The sequence below is a fragment of the Mugil cephalus genome, chromosome 1, assembly GCF_022458985.1.
Source record: "Mugil cephalus isolate CIBA_MC_2020 chromosome 1, CIBA_Mcephalus_1.1, whole genome shotgun sequence".
NCBI lineage: Eukaryota > Metazoa > Chordata > Actinopteri > Mugiliformes > Mugilidae > Mugil > Mugil cephalus.
The window spans coordinates 42,878,739-42,898,886 of NC_061770.1; the positions used below are offsets into that span (position 1 = coordinate 42,878,739).

Sequence of the window (20,148 nt, forward strand, 5' to 3'; positions counted from 1 at the left end):
TTCATTAGTCGAAGCAATTACTTTTGGGCAGTCAGTGTTTCACCTGTGTTAGATGAGCGTGAATGCGTGCGACTAATTGGGAGTATGGACCTGCGCCGCATGGACGAGCCACTGCCACCCTTGAGTGATTGGGAGGGATGGAAAAGTTTTCTGTAGTTTGAATGACCTTCGAGGAACAGAGAATTTGATCGCAATTACGAGCGATAACCCACAAGGAATAGTTTTTGACATTTTTGTTGACATATTGTACTGTTGTTTGAAGAAGTTACAATATGTCTGTGAATGGTAATCGGGTTTTGGTGCGAGTTTCCTTGAAGACGTTTCACCTCTGGTCCAAGTGTTCTTCAGTTCTAAATGACTGGTGGGGAGATTAGGGTTTTATTTGGAGCATCTGTGGGTGGTGCCCACCTGAAACTCAAAATTAACATTAATAGACAGAAACTGTGAACAGGGGTGAATGTTTTGGAGGAGGGATGTTAAGACTGTAGGTGATAAGTGGTGTCTCAAACCACTTCCACTGATCAGAGGTGTTGGTTATTACAAGTTTAATTTAGTACATGAAACATGGAATGGAGAGGCCAACCTGCCTCTAAAAGGAGATGTAGTCAACCACAATGTTTTCAAACTCAGTACCACAGCTCTTTATTCTCCTGAAATACACAATTGTGAGGATTCTTTTTCATTGACACTCAAGCATAGGTCTTCAACCGGGGGTGGACCCCTAGGGGGTTTCCGAGGTACTGCAGGGTGGTCGCAAAATCTTTGGTTGATGGTTGAAGAGGAGGAATGTTTGTCTGGAGTTGTTCCGTTGGTACTTGATTGTGGCCGGCAAAGGTTTGCAGACCAACTGAAATCATTCGAATGGGCCTAATATGCTGATGGGTAGTCATCTGAGTGCCGTGGAGTTTAATGTGTTTACGGCAAAATGGCTCCAATCGGTTGCATCCAGTGAAGAGTTTAGTCTGAATCTGTTGAAACACACCTCATAATGAAATACAAATGGTGCGTTACCAGACGGAGAACTCTGGCTACAACAGGCTAGCTGAAATACAGATGGAAGCCATCTAGTGGTTAGTGGTGGTATTACTACCCGACTTGAAAAGCAGAAAATTGTTAACAATAGGCAAATGTTAACGTAGGCAGTTAGAATTTTATGTATTAAAGTTCTTGGTGACATGTTTCCCAACGAACACAGTAATATCACCCAGCGAGAGGCTTCTCTGTTTATTTCTTAGTAAACTCACATCTCATCTGCATAATTATATCCTCCCAGTGCAACGTGGGTATTATTCTTTATCACCTCGAATAATAAACTCTTAGCCCCCTTGTTACCAAATTATATAGTTGCTATAAAACCCTACAGTCAGTGCACTTTGCTGCACCCCCTTGTGTGACACATTCAGTTGATGATCAACAACAGCGTCAACATTTCCAGCTTGGCTCTGTTTCTCAGTAGATAAATGCACTCTCCCCAGGATCCCATCCAGTCTCTAACCTCTTCAACACTTGCCTTACTTTCTTAAAAAAAAACATTAATTTTAGGACTAATTAGATCCTGAATATTTCGTGCTATGTCGACAGGTGAGTAAGGTTCAAAGTTTACCGCGAGACACCCCGCGAGACAAAGCCACACAGTCCACGAATGCAACAACAAGGCCGGAGTAATGTAGAGCAGTGCTCCCGTTCACCCTCCTCGCCTCCTCAGGTGACTCAAACAACACCACCAGAAGCAGACATATGTGCTCTGCTGCAGGGCTCAGCTTCACAGAACATGTTGTGTAACGCACACCACCTGCGTGGTTCCTGTATTACTGTGGCTACAGTCTCTAGGACAGGCTCAGCAGAGGTCATTTGCATATTATATCACTCTAGGTAAAAGGGCATAGCGACGATGACAGAGAGTAACAGAGAGAGCGGAAGAGAGGCAGTAAAAAGCAGTGTTTTTATTTGAGTCATTATTACCAGCAGTTCAAAACTGGTCGGATTCATCTTCAGGACTTGAGATGCGCTGATGGGTGAAAGGCACGAAGCTCCGAGGTAGGTTGTTTTTTGACAGTTCGCTCCCTCTAACAGGACACGTGTTTTGTAGCCAAACCTCTTGTGATGCTGTCTCGTTCGCTCTCCTTCTCGTGTTGTTGTTATTGAAGCGCGATCCCCGCTCCCGAGGCTAGCTCGGCTCTCCGGCCTCGGCGGCTACACACTTGTCTCTGCTTTCCTCCCGCTGTCTCGTCTGTGGCGGATCAAACGGAGCGTCCTGACAGCTGCTTATCTTATTTGAAATCATTTAGCGAGCCGGTCTCCGGGCTGACTGCTGTGCTGAGAAAGAAGGAGAGGTTTACATTTCAACCCTTTTTATTTAAACAGTAACCGAAGAAACTCTACTTTGGTTCTAATTTTGACCAAATATGAGGAAATATTAACATAGTCACACTCGAGCAGTTTATCTGTTGAGTCAACATGGTCAGGCTGTGAACTTTAACCCGCGCCCCGCGATATTCCTCCCATGCTAATGATTTACACTTAAGCTGCTTTAAAGAGGAGCAAAATGTGAGTATGTATCTTCCTACTGTATGTTCAAAACAGCCTGTTCTTGAATGACATGTCTTAATGATTCATTAAGTGCTAACATTTATCCTATCATTTTTTTTTTTATCAGTGCCATTTATTTGTAATGAATGATTAATTAGCGGCTAAAAGTGATTGACAGGTTTCCCCAAGTAGCACCGAGCTTCTCCAAAACAAATTACCTGGAAAAGCTGTCTTGATTTCAGTGACGGCATTTAGAGTATCGCAGCCTCAACTCCCGTTTAAGTGTAAGTACACTTTATCCCCGCAACATCGAGATGGAGCGTCGTGTTCACAAATAATCAAATTGTTGAAGAGGTTGTTCAAAAAAAAGAAAAATTAAAAAAAAAAAAAAAATGCTTTTTGGATGCGAATTACAAAACAGCTGTTTGCCTTCAGCAAGGCCCAGTTATTCCACTCATTAGAATTAAAGAAGTCTGTGTTAAAAAATACATTTAATAAGCAGGTAATTAAACAGTCGCAGCACAATCACTTTTCACCCACACTCTGAGAAAATAAAGATGAATAAAGATTCTGTGCGCTGCAGGTGAGTGACTGGATTCCCCAGACTGAATAATTTACTTGTTACTCTCCAAACTAACGTCGGTGCAACGATTGCCGAGCTCGCTAACACACCAGAGTGCGGCAACAGCACGCTGCCATATTGTCCTCTCAAGTGTGGCATCGCTTGTCAACTCAAATCAGTAATTATGGGTGTCTGCACTTATCTTTCAAGAAAGTACAGTAAAATGGATAACTAATCATTTTCCAATTTTCAGTGTTCATTCAATTACTTGTTGTGGATCTAATAACGGAGGGGATGCGTTTACGTCACTGCCCCCCTGAGTGGAAAAAAACATGGTGACATGTAGCTGTTAATATGGTGGGACCAGGAAAATGTTGATTATCAGCTCGACAATGATCCATATGAACTAGTATGGATTTGGAAAAGTGGAATAGAGGTCATTTCAGTGATGATTATTGTAGCTAAATAAAGAATAGGGAGGACGAGTGATCACAAATATTGCGTTTATTGTTTTATTGTCTTTTTTATTGCTGGAACCGAAATAGTTACTGTCGTCTGGAACTACGCCAAAACAACAACATCCATAAATGTATGACTTCATCAGACAATACAACATAAATTAGTAGTACCTGACACTAACTATGAACCACAACACCAGGTTTCTGTGCATGGATTCCAGCTATTTCTTACTAATGTAGCAATCCATTCACTTCTCTTTTCTTTGGCGGTAGGAGATATCTGTAAAAATATATCTCTGACTGCTTTTCAAATTTGTTGGTACAGTTTGTACAGCAAAACAGCTTTTAGTGCAATAATGTTAAGAAATATACTTTATCATAGGGTTTACGGTATGAGTGCACATGTCTGCGCTTACTTTTTATTGACACATAAAGGTCATTGGATCATTTATACCGTGGAATATTGTCATCAATAGCACTGTCGTCTCCAGCTTGGTTCATACGCGCTTGTTCCGCCGCATTCTCATTGGTTGGACCATCTCTTGTGGTATTTCCATAAAGAGAAAAGTGCTGTGTCACTGCACACCAATTGAACACACCAATTTTGATCGCAGCCAAACAAAATGCAGACTATATGGTCGTTCACTCAGAGTCGGCTTCAAATTGAAACCATGTGGCTTAAACTTTGCAAACAGCAATTTACATCTCACAGCTGAACAGCCAAAAGTCGCCTGAAAATGTGAGACTGGTTGGCTGTGTTTTTACATGTCATTTAAACATCATATTGTTATGTTAAAATGACTTAATATGCAGCTAATTCTCACTCAGGTTTGGCTGATAACTCTACTAGATATTTTACTCTTTATTAATCTACTAACATTCCCATTTCCTTCCCCTGTAAGAAGTTGAATAAGTACAATTTTAGCCAACAAAGATGCTCTTTAGTTGACTTCAGCCCTAGTAAGCCGACTTGCCATTTTCAAAGCTTATATTGGCTCTTGGCAAAGCTGGCACAGAGACAGGCATGAAACTCGCCTGCGGGGAAAGCAAGGTGCTGACAGCTAATACGGTGCAGTAATACAGAGATACAAAGGAGACTCTTGCAGCTACCTCAGACGGATGATTTCGCCGTAGAAACATCGAGCCTCATCTTGTCCGTGGCGTGGGGTGAAGGCCATCAGAAGTCCATTGGTCAAGGCCAGATGTGTCATCATCCTCAAATCTAGATGTTGTTCCCTTTGCACCGACCGAGTGATTGCAGCAGGCAGGGCCGAGATTACGTCTGAAATTGGTGTAAAATATATATAAAGAAAAGTAATAAAGTGTAGTTTTCGTGAAAGCACGTCAATGCGACGAAGCGATATGAGAAAGGAAGGAAAGCAATGTTAATATACGCTTAGTCGTCGGTTTATAGCTCTCACTAAAACTAATGTTGTCTGAAAGAGTTGTTGAGAAGTTAATGCAGCAGCCCTGAAATAATTCCAACCATTGTGAAGGCTGTGAGATTGAAACCGTTTTAGAGAGGCGTTAAGTCAGTGTTTCAAGAGTTTGTTTTTGGTGTTAAACTGTTGTGGTATAAATGGTGTGGAAATAATGCTAAAAACACTTGTCAGAATCACAATAACATTATACTGTTAAACTGCTCGACAATCTACAGTCCTTATCCAAACTCAGAGAACATAGGTCTTCAACAGGGGATCCACCACCCCCAGGAGGTCAACTGAGGTACTGCAGGGGAGGCCACAACATCTTTGGTTGATTTGACATTTCTTATATATATATATATATATACATATTAATTTCCCACCACAAATTTAAATTTCTTTAAATACACATTAACATGAATCCAACATATTTTAGCAAAGGTTGATATGGGCTGTAAAAATTGTAATAGTAACGCATATTTATAAATGGCACTAGGCTGCGATTAACATAGAACACATATAGTAGGTAGGGGGTTAATCTTTCCATCAGTTCAGGGTCCTTGGCCTAAAAAACGTTAAAGATTGTTATAGAAGCTTTATTTAGTTTGTGTTTGCTGCAGGGCTGCATTACACTAATGCACCTAATAAACTGTCAAATGGGTGTTAGATTCACAACCAACAACGTTAGATTCACAACCCAGGGACACCGGCCTCTCGTGCTCCCAACACAACAAATGGAACCTGGGCATTTTGCCACATTTAAGGAAAAATAAAAAAGGTTTCGGAACAAACCGGGGGTATGAATGGACCAAGGAGAAGTGTATTACGGTGTGTTTTGAGAAGTTTCAATGGCCATTTTAATGCTTTCTTTCTTCGTGGAACTGGGTCAGACTTGGAGTTCATTGAAACACCACTGATTCACGCGGTCTCCTGTGAAGGAGAAAGCCGGTAGCTCGACACTCTCAAAGCCCGTTGGTTTGGGGTTGTGATATTTAAAAGGAATGTTTTCAGTGTCATTGTGCTGTTGAGACAGCTTGTGTTCAACAACCTTTCAGTGTGTAAAATCCAAATGATTTTCATCACGATGTAATAGATATACTTGGGTATGGATAATGCTACCACATTTACATGTCTATTATTTTAACGTGTCTCTTTGAACAAGTATGTTTAGAATGAGACGTTTAAATCACCAGCAGAAACAAACCAGTCATTGGTAAATGTAAATATGAGATCTAATGAAGAAAAGTTTATCCTAAAGTAGCGCCTGTGTTCTGTTTCTTTTTGAGTCTTTTTTTTTTTTTTTTGTAAATGCCTTCTAAAAGAATGTGCAAAATATTTTTGGTGTTGTGGTTATTAAAATTAATGTAGAACTAGGCAAGGCCCCCCCCCGCTGTGCTCCCATTGTGTTTTCCAGCCAGTGAGTTTCAGCTACAATCATCTGCAGACATCATCTAAACAAAAAAAGTCAGGTGGAAATAAAAGCCTTCAATTTCAGTCTGTTCAAACTTTCATTTTTCTCTGTAATAATTCTGACTGTCTGAACACAACTCAAAGTAACACCTGCAAAAAGTGACCTGCACCATGCCTGTACTCCATATGGTTCAAGAACATCTACAGTTTACTTTCATATCCCTGTTAACTTTTGTTCAACAGTAATACAAATAATATATACTGTATAATTATCTCCTTGTACATTCTCACAGATATTAATTTCCAGTGTGGGTAGAAGGAATTTGTTCTACTTTCGCAGACTTTTTTGAAATAAAAATTCAAATAATATCTTCATAATTCTTAGTCTAACAGCATAATTGTTATTTTTATTGATATTAAGTGAGTCAAAACCTGATATTGGAAATTATTCTATTAGGCTAACTAAATAAGACCTACGTTTAACTTTTGCACAAATTGTAAATATCTTCTTGAACATTAATTTGTATATAATTTTTTTGTGTTAGTAGCAGCAGTTCTTACAGTGGGGGGTGAAATTCAAAATAATAAGTTTTAAAAGACACCTGCACACCAAACTAAACTAAAACTAAAATATGTTGGATTCATGTTAATGTGTATTTAAAGAAATTTAAATTTGTGGGGGAAAATTGAAAAAAATATACATAAAAATGTCTAACCAACCAAAGGTCCCTGCAGTACCTGCGCTGACCCCCTAGGGGTCGCAGACCCCTTTTTTCAAGACCTATGGTTTAAGTAAGCAAGTTTTCCAAGATTGGTCTGGGGTCCATTTAAAATAATGTAGGTATCCTGATAATTATAATTTCTAACAGATGCTAATTTACAGTAATTCTGACAGTTGGAGACAAAATTCATAGTAATGCCTTTCAAATGAGATCTGCACCCTCACTGTACGTCAAAAGGTTCAAGAGAATTTTACTCTAATTTGGCACGTGTTGCAAGAATGGTTAGGTGTTAATACAAATTCTTCTTCTCTAAACTGTACAGCATGATTTCCTGCTGCAGTAGAGAGCTTCTGATGGAGACAGAGGTAGACAGAGAGAAAAGACAGATTGAATGAAGGAGCGCAGGGACCATTCTCCCCTTCAGAGGGCTGAGGCGACCCCCCTTGTAACTGATGTTGCAGTCATTCTCCACTGTCCTCTGCTCTCATGCGCTAAGACAAATATCTGTTTTCTCTTTCGATCATCCTAGGGGCAGAAATAATGCACTTTGCCGTCCCTACTCCCCAAATGCCAGGCATGCATCAGCACTTATGTCCTCTCCAATAGTCTGCTCTCTCCCTTTTTTTCCTCCACTACATTCTCTTCCTTTCTCCCCCCGCCTCGCTCTCTTCTCTCATGTCTTTCTTTGGAACTAATGACACCGTGAAAAGCTGGTGCCAGCGTCTGATGGCCACAGTCCTGTGAAAAGCTCGTCCACAAAGTGGCAAAAAGACCTCATTTCAATTATTCTCTGTGCTCCTAGTGGTAGATTAAAAATGATGGCGTGGAAAACACTTCACACTGTATGTTTTTTTTTTTTGTTTTTTTTTCTGTGTGTGTTTTTTTTTCCTCAAGAGAACCGCGTTCATTGTGTTTGGAAACGTTGCGGCCACAATGCAAATCACAATCACGGCCCCTCTCTTGTTCCTTGTTATCTCTTCTTTAGATGCCGAATCGGAAAAGAGTCCTTGAGCTCGGGCTTCTCCTCAGTACTCCCCCACACTCTTGCCATCTTTTTCAGACATCTTTTTTTTTTCTCTGATACCAAAACAACTCTCTCACACACAGATTTTTTTTTTTTTTTGACATATGGCTTGAGTATATTCTTGGAGATGTTGTTTACCCTTCATGCTTGACGTGCTTTCAGAGTGGAGGTGGTGCCAAACTGTCCTTCTCTTGTGCATTACACGTTTGAAAAGAACGGGGCTTGAAAGCCGCGCCAGTGAACGCAGCACATACTCAATTATACCAGCATTTGATGGAATAGAGTGTCCATGCATAGACTAAACCTCAGTGTAACTAGTCAGGTCAGTCGCCCCTCGCTGTATTCTACAGAAGGTGTAAAATCAATGCACTGAAGGCTGAGGCAAATAATGAATAGCTCACTACGAGAAAAACTACAGTGGATGAGGAGAATATAGTTGTAGTACACTGAAGACAGCCTCCGGTAAATGTCAGAAGCATGGAATGCATTTGATAGCTTGACAACAGAAAGCAGTAATGACATGATTCAGTGCAACTGCCCTCTCCGGTAACACAATGCATATCCTGTATCACACCATGCTACCGAGCACTCAAACTCATCGTACCATTAGAGCACTTATTTTGGGAAAGCATCAGTTTTTTCCCCGTGACAGTAAATAAAACATCCACGAAGTAGCATTAAATAATGTAAACACGCCGAAAAGAAGATGGGACCTGCGCTCGAAAGAGGAAATGGAGCGTTAAAAGGCAGCGCATTTGTCAGGTCTGCCCCCGGGCTGAAAATCCCATCCCAATTCCCACCTGCCTCACCTAATGTACATACTCTAATCTTAAAAGTCTCCACAGGACATCGGATGAAGCGTTCCGCAGCGCGTTTCGGACGCAGACAAATGGCACCCCTTTGGTGCTGAATATTAATTAATTTCTAGCAATAAAATACATACAGAGCCATCGTGGCGTGTTGTATGTTTTTTATTTATTTATTCTGTTTGCTTTTATGAGCAATGTTCTGAGGATGAGCTTGCAGTGAGAATTTATTCTCCTTGTGTTGCTTTTTTAAGAATGTGTTTTCATTTTGTCGGATAATTATAAGCTTGTTATTTCTTGAACAACAACAACAACAAAAAAAAACTCCATTGTTGTGCTCCCTTGCACTCAGATATATCTTTAAAAAAACTCATTTATTTATTTTAATAAATTATACCCAGAGCGCCAAAGTGTGGGCGTTGCGTGGGCGTGCGATGGATTGGCTCCAACTACTACTATTATACGCGTAACAAAAAAAAAAAAAAAAAATGACACTCCCAATAGCAGCTTTCCCAGTTGTTTGAAAATGTCATTCAGCCAAGTTTGTACCGAACGCATGACATTAACGGAGCGCGCGCGGTTAGTCTTGGAGCGAAAGGATTCCTGTTCCGCCGAATGGAAGCTCGCGCTTAGGCGATATATTCACAGTAGTCAGCGGACTGTCAGTCGGGGAGTTTTTAATAAAGGTCATATTTGATGTAGCGGCGTAAAAAATGGCACGGCAAACCTATTTGTTTATTATCTGTGTAATCATAGTTGAGTAGCTAGTAAAACATGTAATATATATTTTACAGCTGCATTCGGTCTGTGCAGAAAGCCATGCAGTGGACTCCGTTTTTTTTTTTTTTTTTTTTTTTATTATTGTTCTCCGCTACAAGACAGATTAATGGACTGATTTTGTTGGTCAGTGAGACAATGTGTGGAATACATTACCTATTTTTCTTTTTAAAAAAAAGGAAAGAAAGAAGACTGGTTTTGAACTAACAGTTTAAACAATATATAAGAAAAGAATCACATGACCCCTTAACAAAGTTTGTCATACTGTGCATCCAAATTGAGTAATCTCCGCGTGCTGAGACACTGCCCCGTCCTCAGAGTTGCTGAGTGGAGGTGATAATAATTCTTAGAACAGGTGCTGCACCATAAGCCCCAAGGCCTGGGGAAGTGAATGATTAGTGGCACTCCCCCAAGATGCATTGCTCTTCTGTATTAAAAACCAAACTCTGCCTTTTATTCCCTCCAGGGTTTATTAAGTGGGCCAGTTGCCATAGCGACGCTTTGGCAGGATATTGCCGGGATAAGCCGTAATGGGTCTCCTGACGCAGTTCACTCTGCTCCTGTGGAAGAACTTCACTCTCCGGAAGAGACAAAAGGTACACATGCGCTCGCCGACACCCCTTCACAGATCAACACATCTGCTAAAAATTTGTCACTGATGGGTGTAGGGGGGGGGGTGTTTGGTGGATGTGGTCCTAGGGTTACGTTATCAAGGGCAACTAAGTTATTCATGGGAGGCAGAGGTAATAGGGGGGGATTTACTACGAAGATTGTCTCCTATAGAAGTAAGCCGCCTTTAACTCTCCCACTAGAGAACGAGAACAATCTTACCTTAATGCCGACCAATTCAAAGTGTCACCTTCAATTTTTGGTGATCTATCTCTTGCGCATGTTATGCCACAGCTCTGGTATTTTACCTCTAACAAAGCCAGTCATCGGCCTCACCCAGTGCCAGCGGATGGGGAATGTTAAAAGCTTTGTTTGAAGGGCGAATGCCCTTTCTGTCCCTTCTCACGGCCTGAGCTCCTGCACGTTACCCAACAGGACGAGCCTCCTTCCTAAAAGAGTCAAGTCGCTGCTAACATAAGACGTTACCAGACAATTAAAGGTTATTCATTTTTACTTTTACGCTAATATCCCAAATACTACATCTGCTCTGCTGTCGCTTCTTTCTGAAACATCAACTATTTATAGTTCGCTTAAATAATCTGCGGTCCTCCAGCTGAAATGTCAACTGCTTTCAGTGCTTCACTTCAGACGTTAGTTCAACTACGCTAAGTGCTCGCCGAGGAAGAACTCGGGGTATCGGATGCTTTCAGGGATGACACTTTAACTGATTTTTACCTGCTTTTACACCTGCCGCATTTAGTCGGCTTGATTTGAACTGCAGCGCGTTGGAGCGCCGCTTCTCTAGAGGAGGCGTGCACGCGCTAATTGCACTCAGGTCCGCCCACACCAAGGTCCTCGAGGGGAAGTGGCCTCGTCCGGTACCGAAGAAACTCTGAAGAAACGGTTCTTTGACTGTAGGAACATGATCCGACCTTTGTCCAAGCCATATGCACGGTGTACTGCTTATTTTCACTACACTGGCGCCCTTGCTCTGCTCAGACATTGACAGAGTTAACGAGCTCATGTGATTTGTAATAAAGCAGTTTAGTTCGTAGGATTCTTGGAAGGACCAAGGTGTCAGGCCGGAACAAACAACCTGTATGAGCCTAAAAAGACAACATAAACCTCTTTCTAGGTTCAGCTGAAACTGCAACTCCTGGTACAACATTTCTGACCGACCACTTTAAGACATTGTATCTGAATCGTTCCTGTATCACGGAACGTCTTCTGATTCGTGTAGACGAGACAAACTGTTAATTCAAATGGAGAATGAATAAATAAATAAAAAATAACGTTGGCATTGCGTTTACACGAGTGCAGAACTTTGTAGAATTCCCTGAAAACTTTTTTTTTTTTTTCCTACCGCAATAATCCTCCCTTTGTCACAGACTAATTAGCCCACACATGACCAGCCAATAATACAGTATATAATTGCCTGTGAGAGTTCACATGCTGCAGGAAGATAACAGCCAACACCCATGTGTTGCGACGGCGTTCCTCCGGTCCAAAGAAGTTGTCAAGGAATCTAGCGAGCCCTGTGAGTCATTATTGAGGCAGATATTGCTGGTACAGAGAGCTGCACTGTGCTCTTTGATTTATACTCTCACAGTGACGATCGGAGTCACATCCACCCACTTGTTTTGTTGGGGGTTCGAGCGCAGCAGTGCGCCTGTTGCCTGAGCGGAACAAAAGACACCACCCCAAAAAAAAAAAAAAGAAATCAGCTTTTATCGGAGTTCATACTTTCTTGGAATAACTCAAGGCGAAGTCATTTGCAATTTTGCAACTTTAGTATCTGGGAAACATTCCCCCTTGTTAATTTTATCAGCCAGCAGAAAGAACAGGCTGCTATCTTTTTTTTTGTATCTGGGAGAAATATTCAAATGCGGGAGGACAGTGGCGGTTCTGTTCGTGGAATGTAGGATATTTGGCCAATGTCAACATGAAATATTGTTATTAGACAAAACCAGTGGGAGATAGCAAGGACAATGGTGCTTCTGGAGGGCTTGTGGAGGTTAATGACCAATTATATGAATGCCTCACCAAGCATTTTAAGATTTTATAACAGGCATGAAACTGATTTTATGGTCCACTATTTCACATAATTTCATAGGAGGAGATTATCTGTTCACAAAGACTCCGGTGTCCGATGGCAAATGCCTAGGGAGCCAGACATTGAGAAAGTCCCAGCGATCTCTGTGTTCCCTCTCTGCTCCTTTTCTTTGGAATACATTATGATAATTCACCCTCTCAGCAGAACTACATCCTCGCTGGCACATAGACGAGATGGAATTAAAAAAAAAAAGAATTTGAAATTCCATCTCGTTTATTTGAAATGCATGCGATGCGCTCCTCTCGTCGGTGTTCGCCGACAAACTCTACAACTGAAGATTCCACGTGCGCCTTAACAGCAGCTCAGCCGAGCTGCTCAGCTCAGTTCAGCCGAGCTCAACCAGCGCTTTAATTATTAAGGTTTCCATGGTGCTGTGGCATAACAGGCAACGTATATTGTTGTATTCTCTGCAGCTTTGTGCGCAGTCCGGCGCAATTAAGAAGAACCGATGTCTCCTTTTATTATACACTAATGTGCGCCATCAGATACGTTGTCCAGACATATTAGGGGAGCTGGAGCAGCGCTTTAGCTGAGTAGGAGCTTTGCAGCTGATTTCTCTTAGCAGGTCAGTCCACTGGAGATGATAGGCGAGACTCAAAGAGACCAGGTTGTCTGAGGTTACTGCAGAGAACTGAGTGGGTGAGGCAGGGCTGGGGGGGGTGGGAATTGCTGAGAGATGATGTGACAAGGGGCGCATCAAAGCTAAAGGGCAGAGGGCGCTAGTGGCTGACTGGTGTATATCATTTGTAAAACTCTTCTGAAAGCGCCACAGCCTAGGTCCTCAACAGGGGGTTCGCCACCCCTAGGGGGTCCACGGAGGCACTGCAGGGGGGTCGCAAAATCTTTGGTTGATTAGACGGTTTTTGTATTTATTTTTTTTTAATTACTCCCGCAGATTTAAATTTGGTTAAATACACATTAACATGAATCCAAGAGATAAGGGATAGCTTTATTATATATATATATATATATATATATTATATTTTTAAATAGCATTTAATATAGAACACGTACCCCTGCACTACAGGGATGATTTAACCTTTTGAAGGAGTGCATATCACTTACTATGTAAAGAAACGTTTGCCCATGGTTCGGAAACAACCTGTTGAACACATAAAGCCTTTAGCACTTTGTTGATTTCTCTCCTTTGGGTTGAAATATATAAAAACATGGCCGTGCCACACGGGGCCCTGCCTGCTCGGATACACGAAGTGGTTGAATTAAAGCAAGCGAGCGGTCGACACTTTTCATCCAGGAGAGGATGGAGTGCGGCAAGGAGATGATAAGGAGCGTGTGATAGCTTCAGCTTAGGGAGTCATAAGCAGAGACTGCTCTCTCAATCTTGTGCTTAGAGTAATAGCAAGAGCCAAATCAAAACATATGGACTGTGGCATTTGGGCCTACACAGTGTATTTGCCCCATTTGACAGGGATTGAACACATAAACAGCAGATTATGTGATCAGTCGTTATTAGAAATTGTAGTCAGATTGTCATAACTACTTTCAATCGTCATTTCAATTTGTAGATAATTTTGGAGCTTTGTACTTTTAATTACTGCGCATGGGTGTTTGCAAGAAACACTTCCTCCGCCTGCCAATCAATAGAACAGAATGCTTAGTAGCCTGTAAAACTCATTAGCTAGTTAGCTTAGCTCGACACCTGGGGAGGGAGAAACTACGACTCTGACTTTTTCCCGAGGTGATAAAATTCATGTACCATGACCCCTGAAGCTTGCTTATTTACAATTTACCTCATATCTTATTTATTTAATCCATACAAAGCAGAAGTGTAAGAAGAACATTTTGCTGTTTTAAGCAGGGTTATGTGCTGGACTTTTTCTTGGCTGGCATTTCTTGGCATTTGTCAGTTTATGGTCTCGCTAAGCAAAGCTATCTGCCTGCTGGCCCTTATGCTGAACTAACAGATATGAGAGCGACCTCAATCTTCCCATCAAATGGCCGGGAAGTGAATAAGCATATTTCCCAAAATGTCAAATTTATTAAGAGGAAAAAAACACCCTACTCAGTTTCAGTTTACCTTTCTGGCCTCACACTTTCCAACTCCATCGTATCTTTGGACAGATTTGCTTTGACCACATGTGAGAAGCCATATGTTCCAGTGATGTAATTCATAAGCAAATTATTCAAATAAAACGTGTGTTTTCCTTTCGTGCAGGTGCGTCTGGTCATTGAAGTACTGTGGCCCTTGTTTCTCTTCTTCATACTGGTGGGGGTGCGGTCGACCAATCAACCAATTTACAAAGACCAATGTGAGTACAAGCTAAGTCGTAATGGCTCTCGACAGTCCCCAGCTTGCAGCCAATGCAAATCTCAAAAGCGCCGAGGAAAATCTAATAATCGAGGTGGAAGATTAAGTGTTCGTTTCTATTCCTTTAGGTCACTACCCAAATAAAGCCATGCCTTCGGCCGGCATGCTGCCGTGGCTTCAAGGCATGATCTGTAACATCGAAAACCCCTGTTTAGCCCATCCGACACCAGGGGAGGCACCGGGACAAGTCAATAACTTCAACAACTCCATGTATGTGCTGGCACAGTCCATTTTCCTTCTTTCGCATATTACAGTATATTAGCATGTAACGCAATGTTTCTGGATGTGACTTTCAAAAATGTATTGACAAATTGACCGAGCATGACTCTTTCTTTTTGGTAGAATTGCTGGAATATTGATAGAGCTGCAAACCCTCCTCGTGAACAAATCTATTCTCAGCAAGACACGGTTGCTGGCAGATGATATCGACCAGTGGGCTTCTGTCCTGTCACGGTCTGACCCAGGTAACAGTCGTGGTAATTTTATTATAGTAATCTTTTTGCATCGACGGTTAAAACAATGATGCTATATATATAAAACGATCTTATTCTGAGGGTTATTATCTGAAAGCGGAAACTGGTGAAGAGTGGCAAAGTGTACACTCCTTTTTCCCTTTGTGTAAAGATTTAATTGCCACTGAGTATTGTTTCAAAAAATAATTGATATAGTAAATACGCAGCCTCAGCAACAATCACTCTGTTATGTCTTTGTTAAGTACGCTCCATCAAGGAAAGTATCCCCTTCATGCGGATGACAAGTTGGAGGATTTGTTATTCCCCTTTATCCCTCAAAAACAATGGCGTGTGATTATTTATGATGCAATTTGCCATGCAGACTGACAGATCGTTTGTCTTGATAAGTTGCTACTTTGCATTAGGCTCATTTAGCCTGATGATATTCAGATTTTCATACGGCACCTAATTTGCAAAAAGGCAAAGAGTGGGGGCCGCCGTTCAACAAGGAGCTCGCGGGCCATTTGCATTTCGAGGTCGCTGGCTTGTAATATACAAGATTAAATCCATCAAAGATCTAAGCCTGGGCATAATTAATGGGACTGGCTGTCTGGAGCCAGAGCACAAAAGGTCATTAACAAGAATTGAGGATGGAGTACTATCAAAAGACTACCACGGCAAAGGGGATTGTGTTGTCCTATTTTTTTTTTTTTTCTTTTTCTTTTTTTAACCCCGGGCTGATTAAAAAGATTCAGGTGGTCACTTCAATCAGAAAAGCAACAATGTTCAGGAAGGGCTCGGAGCATGTACCACTTCGCTGTAATCTAACCCCGCCGGTCCGCCCTGAATGCCCCCTAGACACGAGGAACATAATAACATTCGGTAACAAGGTATTATATAAGGTGAGAGTAATTAATTACAGCTGCTTTCACCAAACATTTTTCTTAACTGAACCATGAATAGGCCCAGCATAAGTCACTTCCTCCCCTCGTTTACAATGACTGACTTGCTCATATTACACATTTAATTAATGTAAATCTATTGGAGTCCCAAGTAGAAAGCACCTATTGAATGGATATCGTATGGGAATGGATGTGTGACCACGCTGTAGCGAGAGCCATGCTGAGCCTCCGTCGGCATGGAGAATAGTTGGGAAGCTTTTAACATCTGACTATCTGTTGGCAGCTAATCAGGAGAAAATGTCTGGTTAATAGTCTAGTACATGTTTAGCAACAGATTTCCTCCTCTCACACACTCGTGCAACTCGAGTGTTCATCCCCTACTTGCACCACTGAAGGATTTAATTGCAACTATCGTCTAGATTAGAAAGCATCTGTAATTCTACTCGAAAACCACGCGCGTAACATGACCAAATCTGCATTCTTGAATATCCATTTTCTGTGACCTGCGCGCAGCACACAACTTCCATCAGTTAGGATTATATTATCCCCGGCAGCTGCACTGCAGTGATTTTGAAGACGGAGACGTAAGCTTTAACCTTGTCCCTTCAGCAACAGAATAAATCCTCCAGTGCTTTGTTTAGACTGACCTTCCATGGTGGAATGGCTGCTGTCCTATTAGCTCTGGCTCTCCTCCCTGTTAAGGCACTTGGGCAAATGACACAAGTTCCATGCACACTTCTCCATGCGTTCAATCAGAATGCTGGAAAAAACGAACAAAACTAGAATAGATGCTGAGACAAACAGACTGTAGCTGCAGAATGTTCGCGCTGCACGTAATGATCGAGCAGGATCCGTAGCCTAAAGTATGAACATAAAACTAGTTAAAAACAAGACTGTAAATATCATGTTAACATTTAGTTCAGTCCTGCTTAAATGCTGATGTTAAACTTGAAATCGTAATGGTGGTTCGTCTTCATGTTTAAGCTCAACCAGTCATCCTGAGGAATGTTCTAAGGAACAATGAGACTTTATCTACACATCTGGAGGATTTGTCAGTGCCGCCAACAGTCATTCAGAGCCTCATGAATGCAGAGATTCAGCCCAATCAAGTAAGTACCCGTTCACCTTGTTTCAAATGAAAGAATTAAAATGCTAACAAAGTGTTCAAATAACCGACTGCGCCGAGTGCCAACTGCCCCTGGGAGTCTTTGTCTTGACATTCAGAGTCAAAGTGTCCTCACGTATTTGCTTGACAAAAACGTTATTTTAAGCTTTCCACAGTAGGTAACAGAGAATAACATGGATTGTACTTAGACTAACAACAGCCTCTGCTGTAAACTTCAACATGTGCCTAGAAAGTCCCCCTGGTGGAATTCACCAGCTTTTCTCTTTCTCTACACGCTCTTCAAATGAACACAGTACATTGATATGTATACATTCACATGTATGTTTTCCTTACGTCATCATTATTTAAGTGCTGGCTTTAAATGTCTTTGTGAGGCGCAGAAAATGTGTACGGATGGTTTCTACGTGTGAGGTTCCCACCGTAAAGTGTGGAACATGGGATGTGATTGTGTGGTGGGTGCTTTGCTGGTGACGCTATTCAAAATTCAAGGCACGCCTAACCAGCGTGGCTACCACAGCCCCGTACAGGGACATCCGCACGGTTATTTGGCCAAGGAGGAGTGTGAGATGCCTCTACAATCACCTTACCTAAACAAACCTTGAACTGCAATCCTGAAGGAGTCTTGCAGGAGTTCCTCTGTTTCCTCTGGTCTTGAAAGAGTTCCCAGAGGATCTCCTTTGTCTGGGAACTGTTTCAAGACTGTTGGAAAACCATTCCAGGTGATGAAGCTGATTGAGAGAATGCCAGTGGTTTACAAGGCTGTCATCAAAGCAAACAGAGGCTACACTGAAGAATCTAATATCTAAAAAAATATATTCTGGATTTTATTTACTACTACTACTATTTATGTGTCACTGCACAGTTTTCACGTCTTTAGTATTAATGTGGCCTTTTAGCAGATTTTGTATTGTATTTGGGGACGGTTGGAAGTCCCGACTATTTACATATGTAGGCAAATGTATGTAGGTCCAAGCTATGTGAGTAGGTGGGTAGGCCTGCGTGTGAGTCCCCACTATCCATACTGCCGCATAAGTCCTCACTATGTATGTTGGTAAGTTGTGGTGTGTATGTAAGTCCCCACTATGTCACTACTTAAATTAAAGCAAACACTCGTGCACCTTAAACCTACACTCATGATACTACTGGAACTTGATTATGTTCTGGGAAATAGCTAAACTGACACATCTCGCATACATCTGTGTGCATACAATGTGGTTTAGCATGCTGGCCAACAGCACCCCAGAGGCTTCAACACACAATGATTATATAAAACGAGCGCCGATGCAAAGTTCTGTTGTTTGTCAGCTTCTACTAAAGTTGGTGTTTACTTTCCAGATGATGGGCATCCCGGGGCCAGGCAACCTGAGGAGCACCCTGTGCGAAGGGACAGGTCTGGACGAGTACGTCCAATTTAGCAGCCAAGCTGAAAAGGAGGCTTTTCAAAATGTCAGCTGCTCCCTCACACCACAGCAGCTGATTAACACCCAGCAAGTGCTGCTGCAGAACCTGGACGCCAGGAAAGTGCTTTCCGAGGTGAGCTCCCCTCGTCGTCCCCCGAAGTCTAATTTGAGTTTGATGAATCTTGATGAATCTTGAAGGAACTTTTGCATAGACCCAATTAGCATGATTCTGACAAATCTAGGAGAACTGTGTTTACACTGATTGGTCTTGTGGGGACAATGCGGTAATAATAACGTCTGCTTTTAAAACCGCCTAATTCATCCTCGGCAAGGTCACCTACATCCAGCATCGCTACAAACGACACGGTCTGGTCTAATAAAGGTGACATCGAGGATGCAGATCCAAGCGTTTGTAATGTCTCAAACACTGCTGGTACAGTTGAATCATCTTCTTTTAAAATCAAACTAAAATGATTTATTTTACTTTGTGTGAAAATTAATGAAAAAAAAGCCTTTCCCATTTAAAGAGACGGCACACGGGGGGAAACATCGTGTTAATCTTCCTGTCACACAAACTATATTTTTTTCATCTTATAGCTATAGCTGCAGATAGCTCACAATGACTCATTGAAGTTATTGATGCAGCCGACTCCCTAAATGTGTGGCATTGTGTGGAAAACAATGACTTGTGTTTATGTCCACGTCCAATTTTTGTGGTTTCCAATGTTGGGGGTGCAAAAAATTATCCAAAAAAAAATGTGAGAACAATAGTCAAGTAAGATGAACCCTTACGAAAAATAAAACAACCTTAGCATTTGGAGTAATTATTTAATACTTAACCAAACCAATCAGCTGCTCAGAAAAGTAATCGGCTGCTCAGTGTTTCTCAGGAACATTTTCACAGTCTGGTCTATGTCCTCCTCATGCTGCGAGCTAATCTAGCAACGCCACATAATGATAACCTGTAGTAAATGAATGCTGTATTATGAATGATGCATTATAGATGATATAAATGATCTGCTCATTATTAATTCTAATATATGCATTCCCCTGCTTGCCAACCCTTTTTATTTCCCTTAGTCCCCCCCCCCCCGCCCCCCCCCTTCACCCTTCCTATACAGTTTGTAAAGGCACTCCAGAGAAGTAGTCATACATGTTCACATAAAAAAGCTTTACATTATAAATTTATGAGTGTATTATGAGCTGTGAAAATCGCTTGTTGACTGGCGCGGAGAAATGCAAATGTGGAAGCTTCTGACATATCACAGCTCTTCACAGTGTCTCCTATGAATGGCATCTAAATAAAAATGGCCGCCTCAGTCTGTGGTAGATAAATAGTCCGTGATATATCCTTACGCTGTTGGTTTAAGATCAGAGCAACAACATTTTAATCCACTAAACTTATCCCGTCCTCTGAGAGTAGCTGAAACTGGTGGTAATGGTCGAGTTATTGCCTGTAATGCCAAAGTGCTATTTGTGTGGCAAAATATCCAGTTGAGTCTCTT

At 41.7% G+C, this 20,148-nt stretch overlaps 1 protein-coding gene across 2 annotated transcripts in view; it reads left to right on the forward strand.

The window, feature by feature from the left end:
• The first annotated feature begins 517 nt into the window (after nucleotides 1-517).
• The window catches only part of LOC125012690 (phospholipid-transporting ATPase ABCA1-like), a 172,047-nt gene continuing 152,416 nt past the window's right edge, over nucleotides 518-20,148 (forward strand). For both annotated transcript variants that reach the window (XM_047592784.1, XM_047592790.1), the window contains exons 1-7: nucleotides 518-2,037; nucleotides 10,179-10,308; nucleotides 14,611-14,704; nucleotides 14,832-14,973; nucleotides 15,106-15,227; nucleotides 17,102-17,226; nucleotides 18,579-18,776. In XM_047592784.1, the coding sequence (XP_047448740.1) occupies nucleotides 10,243-10,308; nucleotides 14,611-14,704; nucleotides 14,832-14,973; nucleotides 15,106-15,227; nucleotides 17,102-17,226; nucleotides 18,579-18,776 (747 nt within the window). In that variant the 5' untranslated portion in view covers nucleotides 518-2,037; nucleotides 10,179-10,242. The remainder of the gene's footprint in view (nucleotides 2,038-10,178; nucleotides 10,309-14,610; nucleotides 14,705-14,831; nucleotides 14,974-15,105; nucleotides 15,228-17,101; nucleotides 17,227-18,578; nucleotides 18,777-20,148) is intronic.